Source organism: Gavia stellata, chromosome 1 (genome assembly GCF_030936135.1).
Source record: "Gavia stellata isolate bGavSte3 chromosome 1, bGavSte3.hap2, whole genome shotgun sequence".
Classification (NCBI taxonomy): Eukaryota; Metazoa; Chordata; class Aves; order Gaviiformes; family Gaviidae; genus Gavia; species Gavia stellata.
Window position 1 is genome coordinate 68,236,811 of NC_082594.1, and position 13,831 is coordinate 68,250,641.

The 13,831-nt window shown below is 43.4% G+C and overlaps 1 protein-coding gene across 2 annotated transcripts in view; it reads right to left on the reverse strand.

Moving 5' to 3' along the window:
* The window catches only part of LIMS1 (LIM zinc finger domain containing 1), a 75,359-nt gene that overhangs the window by 28,995 nt on the left and 32,533 nt on the right, over nt 1–13,831 (reverse strand). Inside the window, exon 1 of one of the 2 annotated variants that reach the window (XM_059815645.1) lies at nt 6,802–6,908. The exons of the other annotated variant lie outside the window; for it this stretch is intronic. Coding sequence (XP_059671628.1) covers nt 6,802–6,908 — 107 coding nt within the window. Of the gene's footprint in view, nt 1–6,801; nt 6,909–13,831 lie in introns of those variants that run through there. 2 annotated transcript variants of the gene reach the window in all.

The window sequence follows — 13,831 nt, forward strand, 5'->3', positions numbered from 1 at the left end:
GTCCCTGAGCCACAGCTGGCGGCAAGCTGGGATTACTACCAAGGGAAATGCCATAAAAGGCCTACTCTTTCCTTACACCTCCCTCCACAGGCATCAGCTTTTGGCCACCGTCAGAGGCAACATACTTGGCAAGCCAGAGCCGTTCCCATGTCTGGAGAGCATCATGTAAAAGGTTCATGGCCCTCTCGAGGACACCATGTCTGTTAGCTTTGCATTTCCTAGAACAGCTCAGAGATCATAGGAGAACAAACAGAAAGAGAAACCAAACAGCCTTTAAGCTTGTTCTCCCTGATGCCTGCAAGGTGGTAATTTTTATTAAGTGGTGACGTTGACGTAATATAGTTTTTCTCTCCTCTGCAGAATACTTCTGTGTGCAAACTCACTTCAGTGTGACAGACTGCATTCAAAGGAGAGCTTAATTATAATGAAGAATAATGAGAAATCACAGCACATTTTCTGTAGAGAACACCTCTGATGAGGCGCTATCAAAACACATGAAAGCAAAAAAAAAGAAACCCACAACTTATCTTCAGCCAGCTAATTCTTTAAGAAAGAGCAATGAGAATCCTAATTGCTATAATCACCTAAGCTTAACAATTTACTGAAATCATAGATGATTACAATGAGGCAATAGTAGTAATTGCTTGGGTTTCTGTTATGCAAGCAGCTACCTCCGGTCATCTGGAGTCACGCGAGGTGATAGTCAGGGTGAGCAAATCAAACAAAATCTCTTAGGAGTTGTTATGCAATGCAAAAGACAAGGGGTGAGAGAGGAGGCAAGAAAAAAGGGTGTGTTCCTCATGAGTTATTTTAACCCCTAGAGCAATGAAAAGTACAGCACAAATGAAAAGTAAAGCCTCTAGTCATTTGGATACCTCAAACTAAGGCTCAATGCAAATTCTAAGTATCGTAATATTAAAATATAACCATGAAGCATATTTCTGCTGGCTGGAAGTTACTGTAATTAATAATAATAATTCAGTGTTACATTTACATGGACAAATCCCCTCTTCAATTAGAGCAGCTAGCAGATGAGCCAAAGTGTTTTTTAATCAAGAGTTCCCAAGCATCTGATTCAAATGAGTATTTCTAGGTCCCAACTCTACTCTTCCAGCAGAGTTTCTAACCACAACAAATGAAGAAGTGTAATTTTTTTTGTGGTTTAACATTTATTTTCAAGCTCTTCCTGGTTTAATAAATTAGTTTCTTTTTTTACCAATGTACTGAATAATTACTGCTTTACCTGCTGACACTGGCATCATGAGCAAGTGAAACATCTACTTAGAGAAAGCGGATATATAAATCTTAACATTTGTGATGCTATTAAGAAACGTTACCAGTGGAAATCAAATTAAAGAATGCTTCCAGGTCCAGACAGATCTTCTCTTTCTGCCTTCCCTCCTAGGAAGAGCAGGAAGTCTTCAGGGAGGACGTGCAGGTGGAAACAGCTGCACACCTTGGCTGGCTGCTACGCATGGGCTTTTGATGGCAGGCTGAGGAGATTTGTGCCCTCGCACAACTCCCAAATCCTGTATCTCATAAAGAAAGGGAGGCACTCAGCCCTACCGCATTGCCGATGTTTGGGGGATTTTATTCATTTGTTTCTTTTTATACTCACCTACGAGCTTTGCAGTGCACAGCCTATCCCCCCAAGGCTCAGTGGGACGTAAAAATGTGCTTATGTCTCCTATTTCATCTGCGAGGGAGTCTTTGTGCATGAAATTTTGGGGCACATCCACATGCCTTCCAGCCTGGAGTCAGTGTGCAGAGGCAGGCGGGAGCCTGAACGGACCCAGCAGAAGATTGCCTGCACCTACTCACGCAGATGCACCCATCAGCTTCAGCAGCAGAGAGCAAAGGGAAGGCAGATACTTTAAAGCTATTAATGTGGAAAACATCTATGGTGCTTTCTGCACAAGAGAACAGAACAGTGAACTACCTGAAAAACTGACAGCCACTGACCAAAGGTTGCCCATGATTATTTGTTGCAAATGCTGAAATTCACTGTTTGGTAGAAACTTGAGACAAACCTCTTCAAAAGTTGTTTACACTTTCAATCGCATTTGAACCCATATGAACTTAAAAAGAGAGCTATGGATAACACTTTGATCAAATTCACTTTAAATGTAATTGTCAAAAAAAAAAAAGGGAATTGCCCCTGCTTTTCCCAGTACCTTGTATTGAGCTTTGGAAATTAATAGTATCAAATTTTTTAGAGGAATCATTCTATTTTTACAATGGCGATGGGATGAGAAGGGGAAAGAGCAAAAATAGCAAGCGTACTGCTACTGTTAAGCGACTCCTAATGATTAAGCATAAATGTATGCATACAATTTCCTTTGCATCCTGTTTTGCTGAGAAAAGCGAGAAAGAATAGCTCAGCATACAGTCAGAATTTTTTACATGCCATTCCTAAAGACAAGGCAAGACAAGATTTATCAGAGATGTCATTTTTTTTCCACCAAACCAATATAGCTGGAAAATAGTAAATCTTCCCCTCCATTCTGAAAAGCAGATTTCTCAGGTTGCATTTAGTTCAATGTTGCATCTGTTGCAGACAGGGGAGATGAAGGTGCTGGGCAGCCCCCTGCACTGCGAATGCTTCACCTGGGGAGCATCCTGTGTACTTAAGGTCTACACATTGGTGAGCCTAGCTCAAGCAGGGGAAGAGAAGACTGCATTCAGCATCCCTACCCCAACGGAGGTCTGAACCAAGCACATTCTTGTACTGTGCAAGTTCAGGAAAAGGATGAGCTATCCAGACCACCTTTTACATGGGGTGGGCAGGCTCCAGCTCCCTATAAGGTCAGTAAAGCACCAGTAACATCTACAGCAGCAGATTAAAAGGCTCCCAGAGAGGTTATGAGGTTTGTTAAGTGATACATGGAGTGGGAGAGTTAGAAAGAGAACCCAAATTTCCCATCCCCATCAATGTGCTGTGCTGTCAGGACGAGAGCTGGGACTCTTTTCACCTCACCGCAAATGATGGGATAACCTGGGCGTGGGTTTCGCCAGGAGGAGGTGGTGTGGAAGGGATGAGAGAAGCTCCCTGGGAGGGCAACTCACTCCATCCTAGGATAGTTTCTAAAACAAGGGGATGAATCCTACCCTCGCATCCCAGACCCGATCTCAGTTGAGCTTAGGGCTTGCTCTTTATGGCTATGGGTGGCTTCCCTTGAAATGCCTTCACTCTCCTCAACTGGACAGACTCTGGCAGTCCTCCCTAGCCCCCTGAGGTCTTCACTGCTGCCAGTGGGACAGCTCAGCTGCTCAGTCACCACACTGTATCACCTGCAACATCAAGGTAGCTGGGGCAGATTTTGAGCCAGCACCAAGCACCAGCCTGTAAACTGCAGCAGGGCAGCGGGTGCAATGCAAGGTGCTGAACGCTGTCTGCAGCTGGATGAGGAATCACAGCGACTGGGTGGGCAAAATGAGCAAATCCATGTGCTAAAGTAAGCTCTGCTGCTTGCGAATTGGGCCCCGCAGACAGCCACAGCTGCGTGAGATGAGTTCCCCTCAAGACGACCTGGCACCTACTTGCTAGAGCAAGAGGTTGGAGAGACTCTGTTAAATTTAATCATTTATTTAGGAGCTTCTACTGTAAATGGAAATCTGACAAGCTACGAAACTTAATGGAAAGAGCAAAACTACATTACTACAGTCTTTCCTGCAAAAGACCAAGGGAAATGTGCGCAGAGACTGACTCATCATAAACTGAATAGCAGATCTGGAAGACAATGATGGGGGTCAAACCTCTGGCTGAACTGACATCAGTGGACACAGATGGAGAAGCTAAAGCTCGCCTTCCTGTTGTGGAGCTCAGAGTCCCACGGCACACAACCTATCATGAAGCTATGACAACATAGGAAATTATTTTTATACTGTAAAGAGAATTGTTTCAAGGTATTTTGGTTCCTGGAAAATGAAATGTATGTGATAAACATATGCTCTGTACACCGTCAGGAGTTCCAGTACATTGCTTTGCAGTGCCCTAGTTGTTAGTAATCTCAGGTGTTTTAGGTGCAAATGGCACTGACGTTCCCAGGAAAGAGCAACAGCAGAATTTTGGCACCAAGCCCCCTTTGAGCTGCTTTACAGCGCTGACACTGCCAACACTTGGCTGGATCTCCACTACAGTTTGCGGGCACACAAGGCCACGTCCTACCAAGCAGCGTCCGGTTCCTGCCACGATGGCCGGACCCAGGAGCTGCAATTACAGTGGTGCTTGTAGCAGCAGTGCGGAGGCAGTCCAAGACACGCTGCAGCCAAGGCGGAGGGGTGTGAACACTGTCCACTGGGTTACTTACTGCTGTTTTGTGCCTACCAGAAGAACACCTCAGCCTGGATCCCAGGAAACTGCTACCAAAGGAGACACAGACCTCAGAAAGGGCAGAAGAGAGAAATCTCATACTGGGGTAAGGTGTAAAAGGGTATAAAACAGAACTGGTAGATATCATGTATGACTTTAACAAAGGGCAATTTTCTTTTTTTTTTTTTTTTTTAAATACAGAAATTCTCACAGGATGCCCTGAGGAAATTGGCATCTTGAGTACATTTTGGCCCACGATTAGAAAAATACGGTACTTGAACCAAGAAAGCAGCTTTCAGTGAACTGTTCCTCGAGGGCTGATATTATTTAGTACATGTGGATTAATATGTATGTAAAACAAAATACAATGGCACTAGAACAAAGAACTGGAGAGAGAAACTACGGGAGGGCATTGCAAAGCCATGGAGGATGGCAAGCTATATTTAGCAGACATTAAAGAAACCCCTTGTCTTTCTTGTGAACTCTAGATACCTGAAAGTATTTGCTAAGGACAGGCATCTAAGTGTTGCTGGGGAGAGCACATGAAAAAAGCTAAAGGTTTCCAGTTTTAGAAAACTAAAGAACTTTTTCTCTTCATTCTTGATCACTCTTTGCCCTGTTGTTATGTCATTATATGTTGTATTTACAATGCCATAGCCTTTTCTCATGGAGAATGCAGTAAAAATGACAAATAAGGTTGCCTGGCAACACACTGAAATATCACATACTCAGTTGGGAAGGAGCAAGGTTTAGTTTGAGTAAGAACCAGCTTAAGCTATTAGCAAATATAAGAGAAGCTCTGTCTTTAGGTACGGGTTGTCCCCCTGCTCTAGGAGCATCATCTGACCATGCTCTATTCACCTTCTTGTATCTCCAACACCCTGGCGTAAGCCGATTCATAAGTCCGCTGATTTGCTCTTTCCTCCACTTGGGTTTTATTTCTCAAGACCGATCCCTGTTTCACATACTTCTCGACTTTAACTGGACGAGGCTCAGGGAAGGATCAAAATACCTAGATTTATACTGGGACGGACAGCCCCTTCCCCCCACCCAGCCCACAAAGGGTGTCATTCCCATCTTGAATGTGCTATAGAAATAAGAGAAACAACAACACAACCGTAGAGAGCTAGCACTCATTTTTATGTATATGCTTTAAAAAGCAGCTTTCTCTTCCCTAACAAGATCCATTCTTCCTCATTGCTAGTTTTGTATAAAAGAAACTAAACATAAAAAAATCTCTGCACATCTCTACTAAGTCTGATTATTCTTCCATCTATAGTCACATGAGTATAACATATACTGCTAATGCTATTAGAAATCCATCTAGGAAATCAATTCAGAATTAATACTATAAATAGATACCAAGCACACGTATCAGACCCACAAATTAACACATTCCTAGAACTGATCTGATATATCTGAGATCTCATGGCAAATAATCTCACTAGGTTACAACCATACATTTTGCCACAATAATTTTTAATTAAGGTGCTCTAGTTATAACAAAAGAGTAAATCCCCCAATCCATCCTTCTGAAATTGCTAACTCAGGTAATGAAAGCGCAGTAAGAAAAACCCTTTAAATTACACAGCATTCCAATCCGATGCACAACCACCACCAACAAAAAATAATCTAAAAATACAACCAGAGAACAGGCATTAGGAGATAGGAAGCACTTCCTCTCCATCGAGACTTGTGTTAGCGTTTACACAAGGATCCTTGTCCGAGGAGCTTGAAGCAGGAACAGACTGCTTTCACACCGAGCACATTTAGGAAAAAACCCTGCATTTTTACTTTTTTGTGTGTGTGTCTCCGCTGACTCAGGTTACAAACAATTCTTTAATCTCCCTGCTCCAAACGGAGGCTTTTTGAAAATTCGCTGTTACTCTTTCAAAAGGCATGTAGCATCAGGAAGAGAACCCCAGACATTAAATGGCTTTCTGATTTTTGGTCACCCTTCCTGGGTAAGGTCAGGCTAAGTGGTCCTGCTGCATTCTTTTGTCTAAAGCCCTTTCCACAACAAAGAACCCCCCACGAAGAAAGCAAGCCGGAGCCCAGGAGCCGCCCCAGCCCCTCCACAACAAAACCAGCCACCGAGACCCCCGAGAAGCAGTACAACCTGCAGCACCCGGGTGACCCAAAACTGATTTCAAACCAGACCCAGCAAAGCTGTCAGGCTGCGGAAAGTTATTTACTTGCAAGTGCTGGCTGTCAGAAGGGATCCAGAAGCAACCCCTGGCTAACATTTGCCCTTCCCAGAGCCGGGGAAGGGAGTCACACCGTCACCAAAACCCACAAGGTCACCGTATGGCTCCTGTTGTCCCTTTGAAGGAAGGGTTTTTTCCGTAGTGCTTCGGGGCTTTTCGATGCATGTGTCTTGCAGTGACTTCCCAGAGCTATGTTTGCATTTTGTCTGCTGAAACCACCAAAGCAAGCAGGCTGCCAAGAAGGGCTCGGCGCCCTGGCCGTACCCCACAATCCGCACTCACCTCAGCTTCTCTTCGTGTGACCCGGGCAGTCCCACGCTATCAGGGCGATCCCGTCTCCTCCTGTACAGACCTGAATGTGACAACTCTTTCAGCTGCAAGGCCGTCATATTTCTCTACCTGGAGGGTTGTTTTTTTCAAGCGGGGGGGGGGGGCTGTTTTGGCTTTGAGTTGGGTTTCTCCCACCCCCCCTCCCCTCTTCCAGATGTTGCTGCGGAGGAGCGCGCCTGCCAAGATGCCTGGAGAGAAGAGGCTCGGCGGCGTGTCGGCACACCTGCGCCCGCCCCAGCTACCAACCTCTGCAGGCAGGGCAGGCAGGCGGCCGCTGCTCGGCTTCCTGTTTCCCATAGGTACACACCCTCCCAAAGGGCACCACATTTCCTTTATCACTTGATCACACCTAAGGGATGTCTGCGACGAGCTCACCGGCTTCCCTCCAGCCTCCTCCAAACTCTCGCTGCCCCGACAGGAGTGGCCCTACCGTGAGCTGTGCCAAGCGCGGGGCTCTCCCAGCGCCTGCTGCGGTTGGCAAAACCTCTCCAGGGCTGCCATGAGCTCTTAACGCTTTCCCGCTATAATTCACGACAAAAAGAAAGTCATTAGCGCTAGGAAAATTCAGAGTTCCTCAAGCATGTGAGCGAACTCTGATAGGGAGATTGATGCAGCAAAGTAGCTTCAGTAACCAGCACGAAAACACTCTTTTGGAAACACAATAGCACTCTGCTTGTCAGAAATTGCTCTTTTCCACGCACCTTGAAAATCAGAAGAAAACCACAATGTATTTCTCTTCCTACTCTCAGCTATGAAAACACAACCACCGTAACTGTTTGTCACATTTTGTAGTGATGGAGTGTCCTGTGCAATTGTAAAACAGGAATGAAAGTGCTTAAGGTTTCCTGTAAGACAGGAAGGTGACTAGCAGGGATTTGCAAGCTCTGCGTCTCATCTCACTTAGTACTTTTTTAGTAATAAAACTCTTCATTTCAACTTAAAAGGAGGCTTCAAAAAAGCTAACCACTTTTTGAAAAATTTTTCAAAATCTCTTTGACATTATCCTTGGCACATAGAAACAAAATCTTTAATACAGAATTTTTACTTCTATGTTGAGAATTGGGGGAGGGGGGTGTTTTTAAATGACCTTACATTTAACAAAAGCCGAGAAACCTAACAATTTGCAAGGACTGTTTTGACTAGGATAGGAAACAAGTTCTATGTGGTATGAATGTCATAGTTCATTATTAAAGTGTTTATTTTGTTACCAGAATACACATAAGAGTATTTTTGAATTCTTGTAATGGAGAAAAGTGTAACATATGTAATACTGGGTACATCACTTAACACCAATTTTGTCAAGGTTACCAGACTGAACACAAGCACAGTAATTTCATACAATACTATCAACGTGCTTCAGTCTGGAATGTCATCAACATATAATATAAAACATCACCCAATGGAAAAATAACAGAAATTATTTTGGAAAAGGAATCACATAACATGCCAAATAGATAATGGTTGGAGAAATTCAAAGTGATTTATATGATGGTAGAAGGTTGCACACACTGAAATACCAACAAGAGCTATACATCTGAGCTCCTGTCCTCAGAAAATAAAAGGGAGAACGGTCATGGTATTTGCCTAAACATGCTGCATTCCAGTTTCCAACAAAGTATTTAAAATTGTTTCTCAATACACAGTAGGATAAACTTAATTAAATGCCAATTCCCTGCAGTCAGTCAATCAGCGAGTCAATGAAAAGTTAATGCTGTTACAGCGGAGGTTAAGGACGGCAGACGACAGATGCCCATGGCACAGTGGCTTTTATACATTACCAACAGTTCTTACTGTGCTTTCAATATGAGTGTACCAATGATTTATCTTTGTCCAAACAATCAATTTTAGATAATAATAATCTAAAAAGTGAAGACAGAGTAGATTTTTTGCTGTGAAAAAGCTTTGTAAACTAATGAAATTTAGCTATTACCTACAAATTTCTTCATAATTTTTTATTCACTAGAGTAGCAGTCTCTTCAGTGTATACTTTTGTATTGATCATGACACAAACCTATCAAAAATTAAAGGACAACTCTTCACCAACTTTGCTGCAAGTTGTGTTAGTGTGGAGTACATAGCATTAAAATCCATGTTTATCTGCACAAACAGCCACCGGGCTTGGACAGCCTACAGGACAATGGCTCTTACTAAAAGGTGCTTGGAAACCAGAGCTGCACCAAACCGGTATTATTAAAATTTAAAATCAACACCACCAGACAGAGCACGTAAATTGAAGGAATACAAGAAGTCCAGACACAAAAAGGAGTTGATTGTTATAGAGATCAAATCGACCTCGATACAAAGGAGGGCAAGATGGTTAGTTTTTTAAAATAGACCTGGGAGTCAGCTCCACGGCATCATTATTTCACAGGCTTCTTCAGCAAACTCCAACGGGGGTCTAACCTGATTTAGGAAAGACTTTCTTGGAGGACTTGGGAACAAGCTAAAAGCTTTCTACAAGAAGAAATCCAAACTGGACTCCTTTTCTGCCCTGTGGGATCCTCCACCAAGCCTCACGAGAAAGGAGGTTTCAAATCTGAAATGACCCAAACAGCCAAAGCTTAAGTTCTGAGTATCAAATACATGTTGTGAGGGAGTTTTGGGGAGAGACACTGGAGAACGCAAATGATATTTCTCCACTAACTCACTTAAAGGTTGCCAGAAAGCAATTCAGATGGACCTCTCTGCAGGAAGAACTTCCCCAGCGAGTGCCTCCTGCTCCTCACACCCCCTTTTACCTTCCAGCCCCTATCTGCTGTTTATAATTCCTTTTTTGAGAGATTACATTCTTCTCACGTGGGACGGGGCTACTTGGACCTTTCACATTCCATCAGAATTTTTGAGGACTGGCCAAGTTACCACAGCTTTTCTTGTTACCAGTAACACACAGCCTCCACTTATGTCCTGTACTTTGAAGGTTCACTCTTCATTTTCCAGTGTGTGCCCCTTCACTCATGCAACTGACCTTCCTCCCGCCCCCAGAGAAAGTTAACATTGCTGCTGCAATCTGATGGATAAGCATGGTAGTATCAGTATTATTAGAGGAAAATATTCACCTATGTCTAAGCAGCAAAAGGTGGAACCTAGACAGAAACTATGCAGTCCTTCGTTCATCCCAAGCAATAAATAACTTTTTATTATGTGGGACAAGGCTCATGCTTGAGTTCTCATTACAGTCCTACAAAGCATTTATCTTGATACACCAGGCCTGAAGTGCTCTCTCTTAAATTTCTGTTAAAGTACTGTTGTTCCAGTGACTGTAGGTATTCAGCAGAATCTTGCAATTTAAAAGTCTTTTAAGACAGACAGGTGATGTCTCGTTACTTTTCACTATGCTCAAAGGGATGCAAACAGTAATCCATGATGCTGGAAACCATGTCGTTGAATTTAGGACTAACAAAAAACGCCCAGTACTTAAAATCCAGTACATTTCTTCATGAGTCTGTATTTACAGAGAATGCACGTTAACTATAGAAACCAGAAAAGACGAAGTTTTAGCTCTCTCATTCCACACAAAGAAGCCTTTATCAACATGATGGATCTTTTTTCCACTCCAGTGACACATTCTTGTTCTGGTTTTTCTTTAAACTTTGAACAAACCACCAAATTTCAATTAAATTTAGTTGAAGATTTTCAAAGCAATTGAAAAAGCTGTTTTCAGGGCAGCATAAGCGGTCAAAAAAAATAATCAGAAGAGCCCTATAAGAACAGTATAGGAGAGCCTGTAGAGCAGACAGTTAAAAGGTGGCTGCAGTGGGGGAGCATGTTTCTCCAAACCCCATCGCTTGCCAAGCTTATCACTGGGATGAGTCTCCACAGGAACGTGTCCAAGAGTGTTGGCTTTCTACTATTTCTCGCAAGGTCTGGAAGCAAAACACTATTTAAAGCAAAGGAAAAGGCTTGTATGTCGGTGGGAATGCATGGGACCCGCTGGAGCAAGTGAAGGAAGGTGGAAATAACCCTTCCAGCAGTGTTGCAAGAACCCGTGAAGCACCCAACTGATGTGCCAAAGGCAAACAAAGCTTTATGCCTCTCTGAATTAGGCTGCTGAGGCGAGTACCCACCCGTGGGTTTGGGTGTCAAGGAACAGCGTACAGTGCCCTGGGTCCCTGCTAGGGCAGACGGTGATAAAAGGAAATGAGCAGAGAGCAATCAAGCCACAAATCTTAAGGACGTGAATCTTGAAAAAGAAATTTCAAAGCTTCAGAGAGCCTAAACTGTTGATTCAATGAGTTAAATAATTAATTAATTACACGTTTCCTTCCTTGTCTAATGTGACTCCAACATCTGTTTTGATGTTTCTTGCCTTGCTCCACTTAGCGATCAATCAATCCTGCAGCATGCATATTTAATCTGCAGATTAGGCTAAGTACTGACGCACTTGAACTATCTACGCAGACGCTGCAAAGCAGCACTATGGATTTATGTCCATGCTCCAGCTGACCAAGCACGTTTGCTGCAATTTAACGGTAGTTGCTGGGCTTTTTTAAACCTCTTCTATGGATGAACGTCCCTGCCATACAATGTAAAGTAAAAAAATCTACATGATGGTGTGCTCAGTCCCCTTCAGAGCAGCGACGCACTCAACCCAGCAAAGTCCTTTGGGATTTGAGGCGGCAGAGGGAAGGCAGGGGGCTGCTGCAGTGAGCATGGGGTTCCCTCCTCACCCTGGAAGTAGCAAAGGCATCTCCACCCCCACCGCAGGTGGCCTGTGAGGTTTTGGTGAGGCAAGGCAGAGGTCCCTGCTCTCATTCCAACTATTTTATTCCAATAATAATAAAAAATATAAAAGCAAGCATAGGAAAATCTTCTGTCTACCTGAACGTGGAGCAAAGTCTTTTGGCTGCCTCCTCCGAGCTCTCTGCACTTGCTGCCCTATGAACTCCTAAAATTCAGCAAAAAAGCCCTTGCAAAAGCGTATTTTTTCTCCAGCAAGTGGAATCCTACTTTGGCTGAGCTTTACAATACCTCCCTCTACTGGGAAAATGCTGCCTTATTTCTCAGGGCCAGTATTTCTCTCTACAGCCAGAGGGAGGTACAAGTTAACCCACATATGCTTTAATAATTCAGACCAGGGCTAAACTGACAGCAGAGAGGAATGACAGATCAGCGGCTGAAGATGCGGGTTAGCATTATAGCTAGAAATCTATGCTGTTAATCAGTGGATGATCAGTGCATGAGTAGGTGTGCAAAGAACAAACCATGTGACACAGCATAAATCAGTTTTGTCCTGCCATTTGTACATAGGCGTCTTTAAAAAAAGAGTGATAAACAAGCTGGCAAGCAGTTGAAGCTTTAAGATGGGTACAGTTACTCATATGCACACTGAACTCCATGGGATAAACATCTTAAAAATGAGAAAAGAAAAAAAAACACACAAAAAAGATGGGGGAAGGAAGGGTTTAAAGCCAGCAAATTCAGAGTTTAGATTAATCTTCATAGCCTAGAACATGTGGAAAAACACAGGTAAGGCACACAAGCAAGTCCCGATCTGCATTTCTAGATATGGGACCTTCCATTCAGAATAATTTTTACTGTCTTGGAATTAAAAGCTTCTTCGCAAAAGAGATTTTCAAACCCAGTCAGAAATACACTTTCTACATTTAAGCACTTTGTACATGATGCATGAAGATTGTAAGTCTGAAAAAGAAGACTGAAAAGTCTGAAAGTTGTCTTCTACTTGCACCCTACTACTGTAGACAGATATATCCAGAATGTTTACTTTACTCTATTGTAATGGGATAAAGCGCTCTTGGAAACGGGGCTAAAAAGCCCCTGGTAACAGCTGGCTTTTTGGGTGATGGAAAGTTCCCCAGTAGATGCTACAAAACACTGAGGAAGCCTCCAAGAAAGAAAGAAAGAAAAAAAAAAAAAAAAAAGACAAAAGCAGAACTTGAAAATGGGTGGCAAATGAAGGAAACTGCCCGGAGAGCTGCTGCTCGAGACACCCTGCAGAACTACCTGCTCTGACGGCCGTGTTTGTGCCCCGAAAGCCAGCGAGCCCTTCCAGAGCTACAGAATAGCCGACTGAGCCGATCCAGACAGGCAACCGCTGAGACCTGCTTTTGCTGGAGAGCTGATGGGAGATCTCAAAACAGGCCCCAGGCTGACTTTGCCCGTTCACTGAAGGAACGGGAGTATTAGGAAGTCTTCATTTTTCTCCAGAACACCACTCATCAGGGTTAAACAAATGTGAACAAAACCACAGCAGCCTATAAACTGCTTCCTCTGTTGACTGCCCAGCAATTATTCTCCTGGCCCCTTTGATTTCCATCTCACAAATAATTTTCAAATGACTAACGCTACATTACAAGTAGAGAAAGAAAAGCCTCTCATCAAGGTTTAGTGTTCTTTACATTGAAATGAAATGAAACTGCCAAGGACAGAGGACAGCATGCTCCCCTTGCAAAGGATGGAAGAGGTCCCAGTGACCCCAACAACGTGTGCATGCTTGAAGGCACCACCACCTCATGGCACACAGCCAAATGTGACCACCATGCAGCAGGTGATAGCAATTTACGGCTGCTAATTTACGGGGTTTTAGAAGGACAACCCACCTCTCAGCTCCCAAGAGGGTCCCAGAGCCTTGAATGGTGCTGGTGTAAGAAGGATGAGCTGAACAGCGAGGGATGGTCAATTTAGCAGCCCAGAAGAAGCAAGGATCTTGGCTGTACGTCTATGAATGTATCACACAGCCACCTATACTCTGACCAGCATTTCCAAGAAAGGTAGAAAGCAGTGGTTCCTTAGAAGTTATCACTTTAGTAACAAACCAACCATGTCACCTTTAAAAGGTCAGAGACTAATAGTATGATGGTTTCTCGTGTAAAAACTAATGTACTCTCTAATGCAGAATATACAAAGTAGCTCATGTGTCTAGAAAAATAAAGCTGAACACATGTAAAGACTTAAGAAACACAGGCAAGGTGCAATTTTCAGCCACTCAAAAAAAATGTTAATTTTTGAGTATATATATTTTGGT